At 41.1% G+C, this 21,217-nt stretch overlaps 2 protein-coding genes across 5 annotated transcripts in view; both read right to left on the reverse strand.

Annotated features, from left to right (window-relative positions):
• The window catches only part of LOC106543705 (RCC1 and BTB domain-containing protein 2), a 62,593-nt gene extending 44,109 nt beyond the window's left edge, over positions 1-18,484 (reverse strand). For all 4 annotated transcript variants that reach the window (XM_087716643.1, XM_087716644.1, XM_087716641.1 and 1 more), the window contains exons 1-5: positions 18,408-18,484; positions 14,586-14,714; positions 13,739-13,889; positions 3,219-3,385; positions 808-966 (exon numbers count right to left, since the gene is read on the reverse strand). In XM_087716643.1, the coding sequence (XP_087572769.1) occupies positions 808-966; positions 3,219-3,385; positions 13,739-13,889; positions 14,586-14,711 (603 nt within the window). In that variant the 5' untranslated portion in view covers positions 14,712-14,714; positions 18,408-18,484. The remainder of the gene's footprint in view (positions 1-807; positions 967-3,218; positions 3,386-13,738; positions 13,890-14,585; positions 14,715-18,407) is intronic.
• A 1,150-nt stretch (positions 18,485-19,634) lies between these two features.
• LOC106543700 (uncharacterized) lies at positions 19,635-20,700 on the reverse strand. The gene is given in 2 exon segments (XM_014059764.2): positions 19,635-19,887; positions 19,889-20,700. Coding segments are annotated over 2 exon segments (1,065 nt in total).
• Between the last annotated feature and the right edge of the window lie 517 nt (positions 20,701-21,217).

The raw sequence follows: 21,217 nt of genomic DNA on the forward strand, positions 1-21,217 counted from the left end.
GAGTCTCTTTGTTCAGCCTTCATAACTTTGAATAGTTGCTGAACAAATGTAGATTAAATGATGTTATAACTGTATCTAAAACACTTTTTATCAAAACCTCTGTCTAATGAATTCCAAGTATAGCAAAGAAGAGGGGAATTAGAAAAGAAATGGAATGGTTAAAAAGAGGAAGAGTCAAATCTAAGCAGAAACAGACTATATTCATATAAAAAGGGAAAACTATTCTGAGGCTGTGACAGAAGGGAGGCAAACATTTGAGTAGTTATTTATTGAGAGATAGAAAAAAGGAGGAATATTAGCAAACAGCCCTTGAAAGGCAGAAGGGCTGCTGGATGTTTCAGTTCAGAAGCCAGCTTGGGCTCCATCATCTGAACTGTAAAAAAGACAGCAAAAACAGAGATCGAGAAAATACAACCAAAAGCATCCAGAAGGAAATGCAAGTATAACCACTCTTATCCTACATTAGAATTTTTCCTGAGAACAAAACTAACCACATTTCTTTTGATTTAATTCACAAGTCTCAACAAGAGAACGAGAAACCATATTTACTGATGGTGACACTTCTTATGCAATAGTACTGGGTGTCCATTTATATCTCATATAAAAAAAGCATTACTATTTCTGTTTATGAAAATTTTTAGAAAGTTAACTAATATTTAAATTCTACTATCTTAAAATTCAGCATATAGGTTTGACATATAATTCTTAATTGGCTAATAATTGAAGAGACAGACACCATGAACAATTTAGCACATAAGGCTTTGTATGTTAAAAGAATAAGGTCTGTAATACAGAACAATAACTTACCTCGCCATTTTCTATCACAGCCATTGAGCACATCTGTCCACAAGCAATGTTAATTGCTATCTTATTTTGTAAGCAGCCAGTAACTCTTTGAGGAATAGGCTGATTGGCTGTTGAACCAGATCCAATTTGTCCTGAATTATTATTACCCCATGAATACACCTGCAAAAATAAACTAGTAACAGACTGATACGCCATTCTAGAAATATATTTGTTTTCATAAAAATAGCACATAGAAAGAATGGAAAGCAAAATTAGCTAACTGATATGGATTCAACTGCATGCAGATCTATTGTGTTTTGTGCATGGAATAAAACATCTTTTTTTGTGGACAGATTTCTGTCAATACTTCTAGCACCTTTTCCCTAGCAAACTATGTTATTGAATTATCATGTCTTAAAGTACAAAAATAATATTGAAATAAAAATAATACAAAAGTATTTGCAACCAATGCTTCAGTCACACCAATTCAAATATTTTACCTACTATAAAAATCAATTACACAAAATTAATGCTGCTTAATTATTCATGTTTCACATTTGAAATCAACAAGATGCTTCAGAGTCTGCAGCAGTCTTGCAACTCTTTAAATCAAAGATGTCTCTTCCCCAAACTGCATACAGATGCATTTATATTCCAGTTCACATACTTAACCAGTGGTGGGTTTCAAATTTTAGAACCTTTCTGTAGGTATGGCCTGTTTTGTGGGAGTGGCTCGGAAGTCATGTGACTGGGTGGGAGTGGCTTGGCAGTCGTGTGACTGGGTGGGTATGGCCAAGTTGGAAAATGTGGTGAAACTCACTTAACAACGCTCATGCTTAGCAACCAAAATTTTGGGCTCAATTGTTACCATAAGTTCTCTTTCTTTCTTCTTTCTTCCCTCCTTCCTTCTTTCTTGTGTCTCTCTCTCCTACTTACTTTCTCTCTCTCTATTTCTCTCTCTCTCACACAGACACACAAACACACACACACAACCACCATTTTCCTCCTGTCTGCCACTGACAGCTCTCAAAGAGAAGGAAGTGTAAAGACTTGTGCCTTGGGAAGGGGTTGGACTAGATTACCTCCATGTTCCCTTGCATCCCTTTATGTTCTCTGTCCCATTTAGTCACAAACAGCCCCATTCACTTTGGTCACAAACTCCACTCACCCTGCGCGTGCCCTGGTCCCACCCAAGGAGGCGAGCTGTGGGGTGGAGGAAAGGAGGGAGTCTGTGGCTCCACCTCTCTCGATCTTCTTCCCCGCCTAGGTTCTGCGCATCCGGCACAACCCACCACCCCGCCTTTCCTGGGACTTTGCCTTTCTGACGGGTGGGCGGGGGCTGCGCCGGGGAGGTGGCCATCGTTTGCCCTGGAGCTGCGGGTGAAGGAGCGGCTGATGCTCGGGCCAGCCAAGATCGGCAGGACCTGGCTCCCCCCACGCCCGAACTCTGGGTGCTGAACCTTTGGTCTTGCCCCCGTGGGCTTCAGGCACCAAAGGCACTGGGCAAGGTTGTGCAAGTGCTTGCTGCCCTGCCTGGCTCCCACAACGGAAAATAACAGAAGAAGCTCTAACTGACAAGAGGGACACTGGTTCTACTAGGAAATAAAACAGAGGAAAAGTTCTCATTGTAGGTTCTGCGGGCGGGAGGTGCTGCTGCTGAGGTGGCAGTGGAGTCAGGGTGCTGCCCACTGAGCAGCGTGACCCACAGCAAACCCAGAAGTAGTAATTGCTGCCGCTCCGTGCCGCCATTGCTTGCTCCCCCTCAGGCCGGCGATCGAGCATGCAGAGGGGGAGCTAAGAAAGCTGACAGTCTGGATTTGATACCCAAGCACCAAGCTCTTATTATTTGCTTGAGATCCTGCCCACCTAGCAGTTCGAAAGCATACAAATGCAAATAGATAAATAGGCACCACTTCAATGGGAAGGTAAAGGTGTTCCATGCGCTTTGGCATATAGTTATGCTGACCACATGACCACAGAAGCATCTTTTGAAAATGCTGGCTCTCTCAGCTAAGAAACAGAGATGAGTATTTTCCCCTTGAGTAGTACATGATTTAACACCAAATTCTGGCTGCTTTAAAAATTTTATATAAAACTCCCCCCTTTGGTTTTTTTCCTGAAAATCTGAAAAACATGAACTGGTGATTTCTGGATTTGCCCATTTAAAAAGGACTATATATGTGAGAAGGAAATTACACTATGTTATTTTGATAGGGGAAATGATATCAAGCAAATCTAATTGGTGTAGATTGAAAGTAGCTTCTTTAAGCATCTTCACTTTCTATTGTTTTCAACACATTTTTCTTCTTTTTATTTGATTTTTCTTCATTTTTCACATATTTTCTTTGTTCTTTAATAAAAATTATATAAAAAAATAAAATTGATACAAAATTCAAAAGCAACTTGCACAGAATTACAATAATTCTTCTCACCGCACCATCAGCAGTCAATACCATTGAATGATGTGAGCCACAGGCAACTTCAATTACTTTTTTGTTTATCAAGTTGGTGGAGATTTGGCAAGGAATGTAGCTATGACTGGTTGTTCCATTTCCCAGTTGACTGTAAGCATTATGACCCCAAGCATATACTTCTCCTTCTATAAGAAAAGAAAATAGTTTTGAAAGGCTGATATAAAAACTGGCTACATTACAAGCTATCTTTTTTACAATGAATAACAAGATGATTTTCCTTCATTGTGAAATAATTACATAAATCACAAATAAATGAAAAAAGAAACTTTTCCTAACATTAATCAATATAATAAAGGTTGAAACAAATAAACAGAGTAGATGGCAGGCTGAGAAGGGAATGGTGTCTGTCAACCAATCAATATTCAAATATTGTGAAGAAGGCGCCAACGTCGCTATGATATGGACATGCGGTCTCGATGCTCAGAGACCGCAGCCAATACTTTTGCTGCTTGGTGGTCCAATTTACACCTAAACTGTCCCGCAGTGATGGTGAACAGGAAGAATACATCTTGCTGACTTCAGGGACTGTTTTTCTAACTCATTTAAAGATTGGACTCTTTTTTCTAACTTGAAATACAAAAAATATATAAAAGAAATAAGATTTCCAATAGTAAAACTGCTGCTCGGAGGCTGGAGGGTTTGTTTATTGGAGTTTGTGTACTGGAAATGGAACACCTTTGTTTTCTTTGCTGATTGTTTTGGCTTGGCACTGCAAGGTCTTACTGCTTGGTTATAGAGAGTGATAAGAAGGGAAGCACAGAGATGTCCCTTTGAACTATATCTCTAACCAGAGAAAAGTGAAAACAAATGTTTTTGTGATTCTATGTTTATTTTTTTTAACCTTCCAAACTAGAGCATCTGTGTTTGTTAGCTGGAAAGAATGGCATAATTTCAAAAGCAAACAGAAATCTTGAGCCTGCAAAATATATTTTCAGAAATACAGAAATTACCAAATACATATGGGAGGATAAACAAGAAGTTGGAAGACTTAGAGCACATAACACATAACAGCATTTTGAATTTAAAATTCAAAAAATCAAAAATGAAATATAAATATGGAAAATGAATATAAAGAGATTAAATTTGCTGATATTTATGGTGATTGGCTGGTCTCTGAAAATGGAAAGAGTGGAATACTGAGAGAGGAATTAAAGGGAGGGGAAATTTATCCCAGAGGGCAAGATACAGAAGAAGGAAAAAACAATCTATGGATTTAAAGAGAGAAATCTCATTAGCAATAGCAGGGATAACACTACTGACAATCAAAGATAAGCTGATTAAGGAAACAGAAGAAGGGCATCTACATTACATGAGAGATCTTATAAGCAAGGAGTTGCTAAGAGGAGTCCATACAAAGTTGATCAAGGAGATGATTAGAGGACTGGCACCACAAATGGCAGAAGATATGAGACTGTTTTGCTATTGGAAAGACACAGGTTGATAGATGGAAGAATATAATTTAAAACTAGTTAAACTTAGTTAAATTTATTGACAATATAGTTTAAATAAATAATTGATAATGTTACTAATGTATACAATGTGTAGTGTTATGATGAGTATAATTGGATATGAATATGGAATGTACCCATGTAAGGAAGATTAGAAATCCCTTTGGATTATACATAAAGATTAATAAAAGAGGTAACTTAGTTACAGTTAAAGTTTTGATTATTAGGGGGGAAATGTTATGATACAGGATATAGTCAAATAAAGGAGGGATAAGAATAACAATGTATATATAGAAATGGGTATAATATAGAAACTGGATGTAAATTTTAAACAGTGATTTGCAAAGGACGATTAGAAAACTTTGTTATTAAATATTATGGATGTTTAGCTAGAATAGGACATAAGGGTTTAGTGTTAGTGGATGATTTTAGAAATAGTAATTGAAAGGCCAGTATGTGGTTATGAATTAAACTTTGGTATATTTTATGATGATGTTTAAATAATTATAGTCAAATGAAAATGGAGTTATGATGATGATAATATGTATAAATATCTGAGTTAAAATACTTAAGTTAATATGAATTATGTTTGTTGACTGTGGAAGAGATGCACGAAAGTCTTTTTGTAACCAACTGATACACTTTCTACAGCATGTAAAGAAGGATTGTGTTTGTTTTAAATTAAAAATATTTTTAAAAAAATCAAATATTGTTATTCTTGAAGTGGAACTTCTTTTACATGATATACAAAATAATATGACCATCTGTTTTCTCTTTTATTATCCCATTCTTATGAAAAAGATCAAAATATCAAAGCTTTTCCCCACATTGACTTCAAAGGGCTTGTTTACAGCTGCAGATATAATCAGAATGTTCTGGAGCTAAACTACATTTGACAGACCTAAGATTCCTTCTTTGGGGCATATATCTCAGAGATTTACTCTGAGTTACCTCAGTTTCTTAAGGCTACCATCATAACTCTAATTTAGACATATTGCTTGAGTTGGAAATGTAGAAAGTTTATACTTTGAAGAACTAGAATTTCACATATACTGCTTGTTCTTCACTTCTCTATACATCACTTATATAGATACCTAGTAAGCTGCAGTTATCTGACAACTAGGCCTTAACTACACCCTATCTAGGCAATAGTGTCACATGAAGTCTGACATCTGATTTAATAGTTCTGACATGTCAGAAAACTGAATATTTTATGAACTTGCAAGTGACATTGATATTGTTCAGGTCCACAGATAATGGTGGAAAATATTTAGCTAAGTGAATGATTACTATATCTACTGGTTGTGACTCAGCAGATGTCTCCTGTGAGTCTTTTCGGGATACAAGATTAATTATGCAGCTGTGGCTCGTTAGGGGCATATTCTGGGGATAAAAGGACAAATGGTGCCACGCCCTAGTCGCAGGAGTCAACATTCCTTGGTTCGTTCAACATTGTTTGATCATCAGTCATGGTTTATGTAAGATTCACTTGGATAAGTGCTTTGTATTTTTGTAACCCTGATTTATAGAGACTTTGGAAGAAGTGCTCTGTATTTCTGTAACCCTGATTCATAGAGACTTTGGAAGAAGTGTTTTGCTTTCGTTTTGTTCAAATTGTGTTGCCGTAAGAAAGATTTGTTTTCATTCCGTTATCTGGTCAAAGACTGTATTTATGTTATTTCTGGGCTCGAAGCCAGTCAAAGCCGAGAACTGATAAAGAAAAGTCCTTTTAAGTTTGTCTGCTTGCCGTTTGTTAACGAGCCGTGAAGGGGGGACAGAACATCTACTGTATGCACATACGTTTGTGACATGCAAATATGACCATCTTAAATAACTCACTCTATTCAAAATAAAAACTATGATAATTAATCAATAGTGACAAATTTTCACAACCATTTTATTACTGTGGAACTGGGCAGATGGCCTGTAGCATTTGTCCAAAAAGTAAAACATTATGGGAACTCATTCCCTAAATGGTCTGGTCCAAGGCTTGTCCAGATACAGGAATTAAGAATCCAAATGGACCTTACATGAAGAATGGGTATTGGTTATGACTTGATACACTCATTCTCACTGCAGGTGGAGACAGCAGTCAAATAGGGTTAACTCCGTCCAGTAACCAATAGGGCTGAGTCTACAGTTTATAAAACCATCCTCCGTGAAGCTCCTCCCCAGCTTTTGATGAAGGTGGACTGAGGGGGAGTTGATATGATGATAGAGAAGAAAGGAAAAAGAAAGGGAAGAGAGAGGCCTACCCTAGTCCTATCAAAGGCTGGGCCCTGACTGGAACAGGGTGGGGTTGACTGCTGTCTTCACCTGCAGTGAGAATATCAAGTAAGTACCAACACCCATTCTCTACGATTGGTGGAGACAGCAGTCAGATAGGGACATACCCAAGCTTGGGTTAAGGGAGGAATCCGGTCCCCATGGAAAAAGACTCCAAGGAATGGACTTGTTATAAAACCCTCCTTCTAAAGGCAGCTTCAGCAGAAACAAAGAGGTCTATCTTATAATGGCGAATAAAGGGGGCTGGGGATGTCCACGTGACCACCCTACAAATTTCCTCCACTGAAGCCTGAGTAGCCCAGGCTGCAATCGTGGTCACATTCCGGGTGGAGTGAGCCATTATGCCTTGAGGAGGATGCAGATCGTTCGCCCTGTATGCCTTAGAAATACAGGCTCTAAGCCAGTGCCCTACAGTGGAAGAAGAGATCTTGGAGCCAAGGGAAGCTGGTTGAAAAGAAATTAGTAAGGCCTCAGAATGCCTAAATGAAGCAGTATGTTTGATGTAAATACATAAAGCCCTGCGAACGTCTAGGTTATGCCACTTCTGTTTTAACCTATGAGTAGGATGTGGACAAAAATTTGGTAGTACAAGTTCTTCGATTTTTATGAAAGGATTAGTTCCCTTTGGATCGAGACGGAGAATGACCCTATCTGCATGAAAGATGCAGAGGTTGCTTCTAATTGACAGAGCCGCAATTTCAGAAATTTGTCTAGCTGAAGTCACTGCGATTAAGAAGGTGACCTTGAGAGTGAGATACTGTAGAGAGACAGTCCGTAATGGTTCGAATGGAGCCTTAGTGAGAAAGTCTAAAACCTCGGTTAGATCCCAAGTTGGGTACCTATGCATGCTGGGAGGACGAATATTGGTCGCTCCTTGGAGGAACTGTCGAATGTGTGTCAGGTGAGAGATGGGCTCACTTGTCGGTAGAGTTAGGACTGTAGAGAGGGCCGCCACTTGACATCTCAACATGTTTGGCGAAAGACCTTTGATGAGGCCCTGTTGGAGAAAGTCTAAAACATTAGCCAGAGGAACAATGTTAGAAGAGGAACACCACTTGCTAAAAGCTCTCCAGGTAGCATTGCATATTCGAGTTATAGATGGGTGTTGTGAAGCTTGTATGGTTTGAATGACAATGTCCGACAGCCCATCTGCTCTCAGCGCCTCCTGCTCAACCTCCACACTGTTAGTTGCAACCAATGCGGGTCTGGATGATGGATCGAGCCTTGTGAGAGGAAGAGCTTGTGCAACAGAATACGCCATGGAGGTGTTACTGATAGGTCCCCGAACAAGGGACATCGGGGCCAATGTGGTGCCAAAAGGAGAATTTCTGCCTCGTCTGGCATTTTCCGCATCATTCTCTGTATTAGAGGCAGAGGAGGAAACACGTATAGAAGGCCCGAGGTTGAGTACTGGTCTCCCGTATCAGTGGGACAGGTCCTGGAAGAGGTTGTGTGAGATGCTCCACTCGCTGTGGTCTATCTGAGCCAATCGGCTTGAGTGTTGTTGATACCTGAGATGTGTTCTGCCCTGAGGGAGAAGATGGGCTTCCACCCAAAGCCCCAACAACCACACCTCCCTCATCAGTGGTTCGGACCTCATCCCCCCCCCTTGCCGATTTACGTGAGCCTTTGCGGTGGTGTTGTCCATGAGGACGAGAACATGGGTGTTGCACACAGTGTTCTGAAATCGCCAAAGGGCTAGCTGGATTGTCCGCAGTTCCAGCCAATTGATGGTGTTGGCACAATCGGCTTGTGACCATAGTCCCTGTGCCATCCCTGTTTGGAAGTGGGTCTCGCACTCCATCAGACTGGCATCTGTGGTGAGTGTGAGATGAACTGGCTCTCAAAAGAGTTTCGTGAGTCAATGCTGGCGATAGCCACCACCCCAAGGACTTTGTCACATGTGTGGGAATGCAAACCTGTTGCAGGGAGCAGCTGAGGTTGCTCTTCTGGTACGGTAGCAGGTACCATTGCAGGCAACGGCTGTGGAGGCGTGCCCATGGCACAATGTAGAAGCAGGACACCATCTTCCCCAACAGATGAGACAATTGGAGAAGTTGGGCTCTGCGACGGGTGTGGATTGTTCTGGCCAGATCCTGCAGACTGTTCCGTCGATCTGCTGAGAGGAACACTTTCCCCTGCACAGTATCTATTAAGGCGCCCAGATGTAGGATACAAGTGTCTGGGTTCAGACAGCTCTTTGCAAGATTTATTGAGAAGCCTAGCTCCTGTAGGACTTGAATGGTGGTGTGAATGTCTCTGTGAGCTTGCCCGATGGAGGGGGAAAGCAAGAGAATGTCATCCAGACAGACTTGGATCCGGACCGATCTGAAGCGGAGGTGGGCCACTATCACCGCCAGGACCTGCTGATGACAGCCCGAAGGGGAGGGCTCGGTACTGGAAATGATGTCCCCCATACTTGAACCGAAGGAACTGTCTGTGTTCACGAAGGATGGGAATATGCAGATACGCCTCCATGAGGTCCACCAAGGAGAGGTCTCCCTTGCAGATGCTCTCCAAGATGGACTGCAAGGAGTGTACCTTGAACCGTCGATAAATGACGAATCGGTTCAAGACTTTGAGATCCAGAATGGGTCTCCATCCCCCCGAGGCTTTTGGCACCACGAACAGCCAGGAGTAGAACCCCTGGTGTTCTTGGCCCTTGGGCACAGCTTGAATGACCCTGATCTGTAGAAGATGTCAAATGGCCTGTTCCACCAGCTGCCTCTTTTGTATGTTGCGAGACACTGGACAAGGAACAAAATGCATTGGAGGGTTGGAGAGAAATTCCAGGATCAGACCCAGTGGTGGGTTTCAAATTTTTTTAGAACCTCTTCTGTAGGTGTGGTTTATTTTGTGGGAGTTGCTTGGCGGTCATGTGACCATGTGGGCATGGCCAACTTGGAAAATGTGGTGAAACTTGCTAAATGACGCTCTTGCTTAGCAACCAAAATTTTGGGCTCAATTGTGGTCATAAGTTCTCTTTCTTTCTCTTTTTTTCTTCCTTTCCTTCTCTTTCTTTCTCTTTTTTTCTCACTCTCCCCCATTCCTTCCTTCCGTGTATCTCTCCCACTTTCTTTCTCTCTTCCCTCCCTCCTTCTTTCTTTGTCTCTTTCTGTTTCCCTCCCTCCCTCCTTCTTTCTTTCTTTCTTTCTTTCTTTCTTTCTCTTTCTTTCTTTCTTTCTTTCTTTCCCTCTTTCTCTTTCTTTCTCTCTTTCTAAATCACTCTAAGGTTTGATGAAAGCAGTCTCAAGTTCAGGTTGAAATAAGTCTTTCTCCAAAACTTGAACCAAGATTTCAACAAAATCCTCTAGGTCAGCATCAAGCTCAGGTTTTGATTTTTATCCAGAGCCCACCAGCTTCAAAAGTTCAGGACAGACCAGGTCTCTCCAGCTTAGCTTTCCCAAATAGCCCTGGCAATTAGGAAACCGTGGGTGTGTGCCACCTCTGAACCCTCAGCCATCCTTGATACTACAAGACTTATTGATGCTCAACTATCATGGGCTTTGGGAGAGTGGCCACCACAAAGGATGGAAGGCAAGCAAGGCTAGGAGGCATCAGAAAGCTAGGATGAGGAATGTCTATGGGGATTCTTGATCATCCAGGATGACCCAAAAATGCTTTTTGTCCCCTAGAGGCAGCTAGACTTTTTCTGCTTTTTCTTTGAAGACTTTTCACTTCTCCTCCAAGAAGCTTCTTCAGCTCCTCCAGAAGCTTCCTCAGAGCTGAAGAAGCTTCCTGGAGAAGTGAAAGGTCTTCAAAGAAAAAGCAGAAAGTCCAGTTGCCTATTGGAGAAAAAAAGCACCTTTGGGAGAAACAGATGAGGGCACCTGGTCCTAGCCTGTGCCCCGCGTGTATGGGCATCCATCCCAAGGAAGGACTCAACCTGGCTTCAAAAAGGGCCCATGCTCCACAGCCAGCCAATCTGCAAAAGCGTGGAGGTGGGCAGTGGGGGACGTGCGTTCAAGACCAGTCACACCCAAGTTCCCCCAACATAGTGCCTGGACATGCGGGGGGGGGAGGGTAGGTTGGTGGGCAAGGGATAAAAGTTGTGGATATGGCATCTGCCCTCCCTGCAAAAAGCATCCCCGCCTTTGCATCGGGTGGTTTCTTTAACCCTCGGCTGCGCTGTGCTTTTGCAAAACAAGTCTGCCCTCAACCTAAAGCGGGTGTGTGGACAGCTGTTGTTGCTACTCATGCTGTTGCTGAGCTCCTGAACAGCCATGCTCATGCTGGCAATCCGGAGGGCAAGGGGAAGAAGTTTTTCTTCTGCCTTATGACCTCCTCTGCTCCTCCTTTACCCAAAGCGAGATGCAGCTAGCAGTGCCCGCGGTGGCCCAGGGCCAAGGTGGCCTATTGTAAAGTTGGGCCCCTTTTCTGTGCCAAGCGGGAAGGGAGTGTAAGCAAAGGAGGAGGCTGAGAGCCAGGCGGAGGAAGGGGGAAACCCTAGCAAGGACTGCCTGCCGCCAACTATAAGCCAGTTGATCAGGGCAGCATGCTGCAGCCCCTCGTGCCGCGCTTTACCCCACGTGCAATCCCTTTATTGCAAAATGAAGAAATTTCTGTCATCTGCTCTCATGGAAAGCAGCATTCATCAAATCAATGTAAATCAATGTAAACCAATCTCTGTAGATTTTGCAATGAGAGAAAGAATGCAAACGGAAATGGCAGCATGTTATGAATCCTACATGCACTCATAACAACAGTATGAAACTAGAACAGATGCAATTTACTATTCAGCTTAGAAGGCTAGCTTGTTATTAACTACATTAATCATCTAGGCTGGAGAACAAGTGGCTATTTCATGATCTCTTCTTTATTCAGAGATGTCTCTAAATAAATTTAAATAACCCAACAGAAATTTCATTTTAACATTTTTTTTTAAGTATAACACAGTGGCCTGAATGCAGAACTGCAGGCTAACTCTGCCCACAGCTAGGAATTCGATTCTGACCAGCTTAAGCTTGACTCAGCCTGTCATCCTTCCAATGTGGGTAAAATGAGGACCCAGATTGTTGAGGGAAATATTCTGTCTGTAAACTGCTCAGAGAGGGCTGTAAAGCACTATGAAGTATATACCGTATTTTTCGGAGTATAAAACGCACCTTAGTTTTGGGGGAGGAAAATAGGGGGGGGGGAATTCTCCCTACCAGGTATTCATCTGGCTAGTCCTTAGCCTGGCCAACTTCAGCACATTAGTTTATTCACTGGTTTTGAGGTTGGGGATGGTGGGGGCTGTGCTTCTAAAGCACAGCTGATTGTTGGAGGGAACTCCAGTGACTAAAGCAAGCAAAGCGGGGAAGGGGTAAGAGAAGGCAACTTTTCCGGGTAGCCATTTTGGACACCATGCATTGAGCATTTGGAGGCTGAAAGTGCAACGCGTGGAGCCCAAAATCACAACCCATTGTTGGTGGCAATTTCTGCAGCCAGGAAGAGTACACGCGGAGGCCAAAGTGTAGGGACCGGCAGGTGGGAGGGGCTACATTCAGAGTATAAGACGCACCCAAAATTCTCAGCCTATTTTAGGAGGGAAAAAAGTGCATCTTATACTCCGAAAAATACAGTACAGTGCTATTATTATAACCTAAAATTGAACAGTATCAAAACAATGAAGCACAGCTCAGCAACTGCAATGATCTTATAAACAGAGTCTGTTCATTGTTCCTTGTAAATCTTGAGAGGGAACCTTTCAGAGCCCACCAAATATAGGTCATTTCTAGAATATTTCAAGGAAATTTGGATAAAATTTAATTCTCTAGAAAGAAATTATCTTCATGCAATACTGATATATTGTTTTTTCCATTCCCTAATGTCTTTTTAGTGCAATCTACTATCTCCTAATTAATTCCCTAACATCACTAGGTATAGGATGCATTATATTCAATCAATAATTTGTTGTTTTTTATATCCCACCTTGCTGCTGTATCCAAGCACATATATAATCTAATTTACATAAATCTATAAAGAGGGACTTTAACAAAATAATGTATTTTTAGCATATCCCATTAACCAAAACTCTAGGGCAAACAGAAACAAAATTTGAAACTTTTAACCTAGTCAGATTGTATAGACTTGCTTGATTTTTGATAATGTGTTTTGAGGTAGAAACACATTTCATTTCTCATGATGCTTTGTAACATTTAATGAAGAATATGTACAACTATAGAATAAATATATCCTAAAATTAAAAAAGCTTACCTGTCATCCAAGATCAGTTTTATTACAAATTTTGAATATTTCTTAGCCATGTGACATTTAAAAGTAAATTGCTAAGTGTTATTACAAGGAGTCCTTAACTTATGACCACTTTTTTTATGACTGTTTGAAGTTATGACGGTGTTGAAAAAATGATTTTATGACCAGTCCTCACACTTACAACTTGTGCAGCATTCACACAAATAAAGTTCAGGTAGTTAGCAGCCAGCATTATATTTACAATGGCTGCAGTCTCCTAGGGTTACATGATTGTCATTTAAGAACTTCTCAGGGCTTCTGACAAGTCAATGGGTTAAACTGGATTCTCTTAATACCTGCAGCATAAAAATAATACAATAGCGTGTGACTCATTTAATCATTGCATTGTTTAGCTTTGTCAAGTACAAGTCAAGAAAAGTAATTTCAGCATCTCCCCAGAATTTCTTAACTTTCCTTTCTTAATAATAGCTATTTTCAAAAGAAAGAACAAAACACCCTTGCCAAGGAATATATTAATAAAATAACCACAGTTAGAACCACATAACATACCAGTAGTAGCCAGAACAACATGAGGTCCACTTCCATAACTGAGGGAAGCTAATTTTTTGCCACAAAAAATATCTATTCTTCGAGGTTCAATGCTGCTCTGTACATCACCAATTCCCAAACATCCACTGCAGTTAGTGCCTAAAGCAAAAACCTATTACACAATAATACTGTCAGTACCAAAATACTTTTATAAGCATATATAATTAAAATATTTAAAAACATCCCAAATACATTTATAGTGAATTTTGAGTTTACATATTTGAAGATATATATTTTAGCCACATTTCTGCCATGTATTCTGCCCTAAAGGAAACCAAAAATGTACATTAATAAAGCCAATTTTTTTTATAATAAACATGCAAGTGATGCTTATTTAACAGATGTACAATATTGCATATTTATTCTTTTTTGTGTTAGACTCGGGGAAAAGCTACATATTAAGCAAGGCAGGGAGAAATTTCATGCCTTCCAAATGATGAGCCGAGGTGGCGCAGTGGTTAGGGTGCAGTACTGCAGGCCACTTCAGCTGACTGTGATCTGCAGCAGTTCAAATCTCACCGGCTCACTCAGCCTTCCATCCTTCTGAGGTGGGTGAAATGAGGACCCAGACTGTGGGGGCAAGTTGCTGACTCAATTTGCTAAAAAATTTGTAAACCGCTTAGAGAGGGCTGAAAGCCCTATTAAGCGGTATAGAAGTCTAATAATAAATAAAATAAATAAATCTTAATACAAATGTGCACGGAAAGATTCTTGGCATGTCAAGCTTCAGATTTGTATGGAATCATGAACAATTAAAGTTAAAGTCGATACCAAGACAGCTATTAACTGTTATATCTTCAAAAGTTACCTCATCATTTTCAGTTGCATAAACAACTTCATTGCCAGCACTGCCAAATACGCAAACCTGACGAATTAACTTCAATTCCTCTTGAGAGTGGAGAGCAAATAATGGCCATTTCCCAACATCCAGCATCTTCTGTTTCAGTAAAAATATAGTATATACAGATATTGTGTAATATGTCTACGGATAATGAAGAAACTCAACCTTTCAACCCACTCTGATAACATTAATTATAAATGCACCTTTCCCCATCTATGTAATCCTGAGAAAGGAGTCAGTTGTGTCATGAAATTGATATATCACTTATGTGTTTACATTGTGTACCACATATCTGGTTTCTCATCTCCCCAAGATCCCATGTATGTTTAGAGCAATCTCATATTGCTTTAATAATAAATACTATATTGTAGTGATCAGGGGCACAGTCATATTGCTTTAATGTAATTAGATTGCAATAATTAGGTTCTGATTAAAAGAGAGCAGATACAAAAGCTTAAGTCAGCAAAATTTTTAAACACCCTGCTGTTTTAGGAGAACCTCTTATCTCTAACTCACTGACATTTTGAGGAATAACATTTACTACAGAGGGAAGCAAAATAAGCCTCTTTCTTGAGGTACTGCAGCCCAAACTTATACAAGTATGAGATAGTTCAGACTTGGCAAATTTTGGGATTAACTGTGTACTGTAACTTCCTAACTCTGTGGAAACTCTGTGGAAACAGTTCAGTTTAATGAGTCAAATTAAGATTAGTTGAGGGACAAATTTCTATAAAAGGCAATGTTTGTAGCTCAGCATTGAACTGTGGGGTCCTTGGTACTCTCTAAACTAGGCTGTTTTCTTTCAGGCATTCCATTACCAAACTAGTAACTTATGGTAATCAATGCTAGTAGAGACCTCACTTCCTACTAGCAATGTTGATGTTATCTACCTAAGTGCCGAGGTGGCTCAGTGGTTAGGTGTAGTACTGCAGGCCACTTCAGCTGACTGTTATCTGCAGTTCAGCGGTTCTATCCTCACCAGCTCAAGGTTGACTCAGCCTTCCATTTTCATTTTTTCATTTTATTAAGCATTTATAGGCCGCCCTTTTCCCTGAGGGGACTCAGGGCGGCTTACAGTAATAAGGCGGGGGGGAGTGCAGGACAAAACACAAAAAGAAAATGTGAGTAGAAATAATTAGCAATAAAAACCCAACATTCATTCAACATTCGGGAGGGGCGAGAATAAGGTCTTATCCCCAGGCCTGACGGGATAGCCAGATCTTAAGGGCTGTGTGGAAGGCCTGGACGGTGGTGAGGGTGCGGATCTCCACGGGGAGATTGTTCCATAGCGTCGGAGCTGCAACTGAGAAGGCTCTCCTCCACGTAGTCGCCAGTTGGCACTGACTGGCGGATGGAATTCGGAGGAGGCCTACTCTATGCGATCTGATGTGACGGAGGGAGGTAATTCCATCCTTCCGAGGTGGGTGAAATGAGGACCCAGACTGTGAGGGCGATATGCTGACTCTGTAAACAGCTTAGAGAGGGCTGAAAACCCTATGAAGCGGTATATAAGTCTAACTGCTATTGCTATCTAGTTTGGTAATGAAATATCTGCAAGAAAACAAGTTCAGAGTGCACCAAAGACTCTACATGAGAGACTCCTGTAGAGTTACTTTTATTCTATTCATTTTTATTAATGGATCTCCTTATTGTGTTTTAGGAACATCCACACTGCCGAGCCTTCTCAAGAAACGGTTGCAAATTTTGCAACCTTCGAGCCTCTCAAAGAAAAGTTCAAAACTAAACATAATAATTTGTGGGGCTCACAAAAGGATTTATAGGTGTGAATCAACTTCTGTGGTCATAATTGCCAACTCAGATTTCTAAAATGTTTCGGGGGGGGGAGGACGAGGAGGACCGCTGAGGGGGTCCAGGCCAACATACACACACGCGTACACGCGCGCGCTAAATAAGCTCGGTCTCACCAGGAACTCGGAGCGGGAGAAAGGACGAGGCCGTCCCGGAGTCTCCTCCCTGCGGTCTCCTGCAGGGGCAGCGCTTGGTCCAAACGTACCTCCAGCACTCTAGCCGTTCCGGCAGGGACAGCAACAACCCGGTAGGCAGGAGAAACAGAGCGCCAATTTCTGCCCAATCGCCCCCGCCGCTTCTGATTCGCCGCTTCTGATTCGCAAGGCCCGGAGCGATGGGGGGGAGGGGCTTTGCCGTTTTGATAAAAGGAGGCGGCGCGTTGCTATCCCGGAACAACGAGAACTGTCGTGGCTTCGGTTTCTTGCTCCTAGGGTAAAATCTTGCTACGGAGTAAAACCGCGTTCCTGCTTTGCAAGAGCAATGACAGTGCTGTAGAAATACTGTATCCTGGACTGCATAAATCCTGGCGATCGTTAAATGGCAGTACGGTATAAGGGGAGCTTTTCGTGGGTCCTACTGCCACCCAGCGATGGTCTTGATTAGTGAGCGTGCATAAAATGGTAGTTTTTGACCAAAATACAGGCAAAATCTATCCTAAGCGTGGAGTGAGGTAATAATGAAGTGCTTGGTCAGGGCAAGAAAAACACAACCTTTTTATTTAGTCGAAGTCTATCCACTCTCAAACCCTAGGATCTTCGGGGAATATGGATCCCGCAGGAAGCGCCGCCGTGGCTCTTCCCGCCCTCTGAGGCGCCGCTGCTGCCGAAAAGGCTACTCAAGTACTGCTGGGGAGCCTCTGGCCGCCCAGGCGGCCGCGTGTGCGGAGGCGGGGAGAGAACGGAGCCCCCATCGCCAGGACTCGAGGGGGCCGGCGCTTCCTTTCGGAACTGGATTGAGCCAATCGGGGAAAGGAAGCCCCGTTCTGCCCTTTAGTTTACTCGTTGAGAAACGTCGGTCTAGTAATTCGATTCCTGCTCTGGTTTATGACGAAAGAAGTGACATTGGATGCATATTCACGAAGTCGCTCACTCGGCGGGTTGAGCCGAATTATTTCCAGCTCCTTTGCTAGTGGTGGCACGTGCTTTCCTCTGTATAAAATAACTGTAACGTAACTCTAGTACGCTGCAAGAGGGTTAGGCATGATCTGGGGTGGATCACCAGTGGAGCGGTTAGTATTCACCGCTTCTCCATAGAGGTGAATTCGATGATTATTTTTTTTAGCAAGAAAACTCGTCTCAATTATACGAGACCCTTACACTTTCCAACATTCCGTTGCATTTCGCACCAGAGCTCAACCCGAGGGTAACTTTCCTGTACTAAGTAATTTGCCTAGAAGGAGCCCCTTCCAGGATTTCTTGTTCTGATGTCCTAGTCTAGCACGTTGTTTAGGGCAGGGCTTCTCAAAATTTATAGTATTGTAACTCCCTAAAACGGATACTTGAATTTGTATAATCTTCTACATGAATAAAACTGGTTGGTTGGTTAGAATTCTGCAAGAAAACGTGCCGTTTACTAAAATTCTCACCATCGTTCCAGACCTATGCTGTTTTAACAGTCATCTCCCCCCACCCCCCATTTTAAAAAAACTAGAATTTAAACAAAATTCTAAATTTCACTCTTACGTGTTCTATGGAAACTACATATGTTTCTTTTGCTGGCCATTTATTTTTATCCTGCTTTTATTATAGTTTAATAAATAATTCAAGGTGGCAAACACATCTTTCCTGCTCCTATTATCCTCACAACCACGCTGTGAGGTGGGATGGGCTTGGAGAAAGTGATTGGCCCAAGGTCACTCTGCTGACTTCCATGCCTAAGGCAGGATTAGAACTGTCAGTCTCTTGGTTTCTAAACAGCAATTAAATTTTTGAAAAAAAAAATGATATGCAAATAATTTTGTAAGCCACAATCAGAACTTACCAGCTGAGTTTGACTGAGAGCTGTTTGGCACTTTTGAATTTCACTCCCTGTGTTGCTCGCACAAGGCTGCTACTGCCTAAATAAAGCAGCAGCAAGGTTTGATAGTGCTATCACTTTGGACAAACAGAATAAGCAAACAATTATTTTTTAAATGTGTCCCATTTCTTGGAATCATGATTTACATTTTAAAAATCTTTGGCCCTCACATGTCTCTAGGAGTGGCAAATCATTGCGACCATATGGTGACGTATTGGGATGTTTTTTGTTTTTGTGGAGTAGGGGTGAGGGGCCGCCAGTTTGGCAGGCCTGTTCTAGGATAACCCCTAGGCGTTTTTTGTACTGTCATTTCTTTTTCAGATTTTTACAAACTAGATCTGGTAGCCAAGCAGCTTCATGTTCAAATATTAACCAGATTAACACCCTCCCCAGTTTTCCTTTTTCTGTATTTTTCTATTTGTTGTAATCTTTCTAACAATACATATAATATACTGAAGGAAAAAAATCTGTTTCTTTAGTAAATCTATCCTGCCCCTGCCTACAGTCCATCCCTCACCATCAGCCAGAAACACACACTTCAGAATATTTAATTGCTCATGTGTATGGATATATATGTCAAAAGTTATTTAAGACTGAAAAGTTCTTTGAGTAGTGCCATTTAAATTGGCAACCTTTTTGAATGCCTCAGATATTCTTTTCCAGAAACTAATGTGAAGAAGAAAAGAGAAACATTTACTTTTTTTATTTGGAACAGACAAAAGCTGGCTAATAATACTGTAATCATTACATTTCTGTCTCTTAATGTTATTATAAAAATGGATCCGGTTGTTTCGTGTTTCATTTGACCACATAATGTATCTAGGTTCCTGAAGAAATGCACGTGTCTATTCCATCTTCTTAGTATTAGTCAGAGCATTAGCAACACCCTGTGACTGCAGTGTGGTTGCTGTACTTACATCTGAAGAAGTCAGCTTCAGTGGGTGAAGATTGCAATGTGGATGAGAACTTTTAGTCAGAACTCCTAAGACATTTAAAGTCCAAATTATGTTGAAAGAATTTTTCAGCCTCATCTGATCGATTGACTCAGTACATTACCCCTGATGAACAGGATAAGAGGGAGAGATACTTGTGTCCTCTTCACACCTTCAGAATTGCATGTCTGAAAATGATTCTAATATATAAATTAAGTATCATATTCAAGCACAGAGTTTCCTACTACCAAATATTTAATTAGTTTTGAGCATTATAAGAAACATCACTATCCTCATTCCAGCGTTTCTCAGCCCTTTTCTTTCTGTTCCTTTCAGCCATTACAATGGCAGCCACCACAGTTACAAAGACTGTAAAAGTTATAACAAGAACTGTCACTGTCTCAGCAGTACAAAGCTCCGTATCTACAGCTGACAGAGGCAGGTTTCTCAAGAGATGGGGCTCCATGCATGTCATGTTATAATAATCATCCAAGATCAGTCTCCTAACACTGCAGTTTTGCAAAAACTCTCTGAAGATCACAGTCACAGAACCAGGGATTGTCTGAGAGTAAGATGTGAGTTCCAGGGGTTTGCAGAGATAATAACGTTTTGAATTTAATGTGCTCAATGTTATTGTGGATCAAGTTAAGTACTGTAAGGTGGCTTAATGGAATAAAGGCTCCAGGAGCAATCATTTTTATCATATTACCCTCCAAGTTCAGGATCTCTAAGTGTTGCAACATAGAAAATAATCTATTATGTAGGGCATGAAGGCAATTGTTTTGAAGGTAAAGTTGCCTCAAGCGAGTAAGACTGCGGAAAGTCCCCATTTCTATGGAGGAAATGTTGTTATTTTGCAAATTCAGCTTCTGAAGGTTTTCAAAGTATTGAAAACTCTTGTACTGTAGCTCCTGCAGTTTATTGTAGGCCAAAATAAGTTCACTGAGAGAAATAAGACCCACTAAAAAACTGTTGCCAAGAAATGAGATATCATTTCTACCAATATCAAGCTTGTGGAGCCTGCCCAATGAAATGAAAGTTCTGTCTCTAACTTTGTGGATGGAGTTGTTGCTCAAAAGGAGAACCTGCAACTTCCACAGGGAACTTAGAGATTTCCAAGGAATAGAATACAAGTTGTTTTGAGAAAGGTCCAAGTGTTCTGCATCAGGGGGGAATGTTAGATTAGACACCAGAGCATGAACTCCTGAACAGTTCACAAACATTGACCCCTCTTTGCAAAAACAGATTTTATTGCAGGCTTGATAGATTTTAGAATCACTGTGTGAAAGAGCAAACCAAAGCCAGACTAAGTAATGGAAATACATTTTCTGCCTTATTCTGTACTTTTGTTGATTCCTGTTGAGTAATACAAATAATATATATATTAGAAAAAGTTGCATAATGTATAATTAAATTTTAACTACAGGTAGTCTTTGACTTATGACCAGAATTAAGCTCAACATTTATGTTAAGTGAAAAATTTGTTAAGTGAGTTTTGCCCCATTTTATGACTTCTTGCCGCATTTGTTAAGTGAATCACTGCAGTTGTTAAATGAGAAACATGGTTAATCCAACTTCCCCATTGACTTTGCTTATCAAAAGGTCACAAAAGGGAACCCCAGGACACTGCAATGAATATGAACCAGTTACCAAGCCACCACATTTTGATCATGTTATCATGGAGATGCTACAACAGTCATAAGTGTGAAAAATGGTCATAAGTCACTTTTTTACAGTGCTGTTGTAACTTTGAACAGTCACTAAATGATCTGTTGTAAATTGAAGACTATATCATGAGATAAAGCTGTCATTGACATGTCTCCTGTATACTTAATAAATTGC

This window comes from Thamnophis sirtalis, unplaced genomic scaffold, assembly GCF_051295495.1.
Source record: "Thamnophis sirtalis isolate CommonGarterSnake01/CBP01778 unplaced genomic scaffold, rThaSir2_p1.2 scaffold_5, whole genome shotgun sequence".
NCBI classification, from domain to species: Eukaryota; Metazoa; Chordata; class Lepidosauria; order Squamata; family Natricidae; genus Thamnophis; species Thamnophis sirtalis.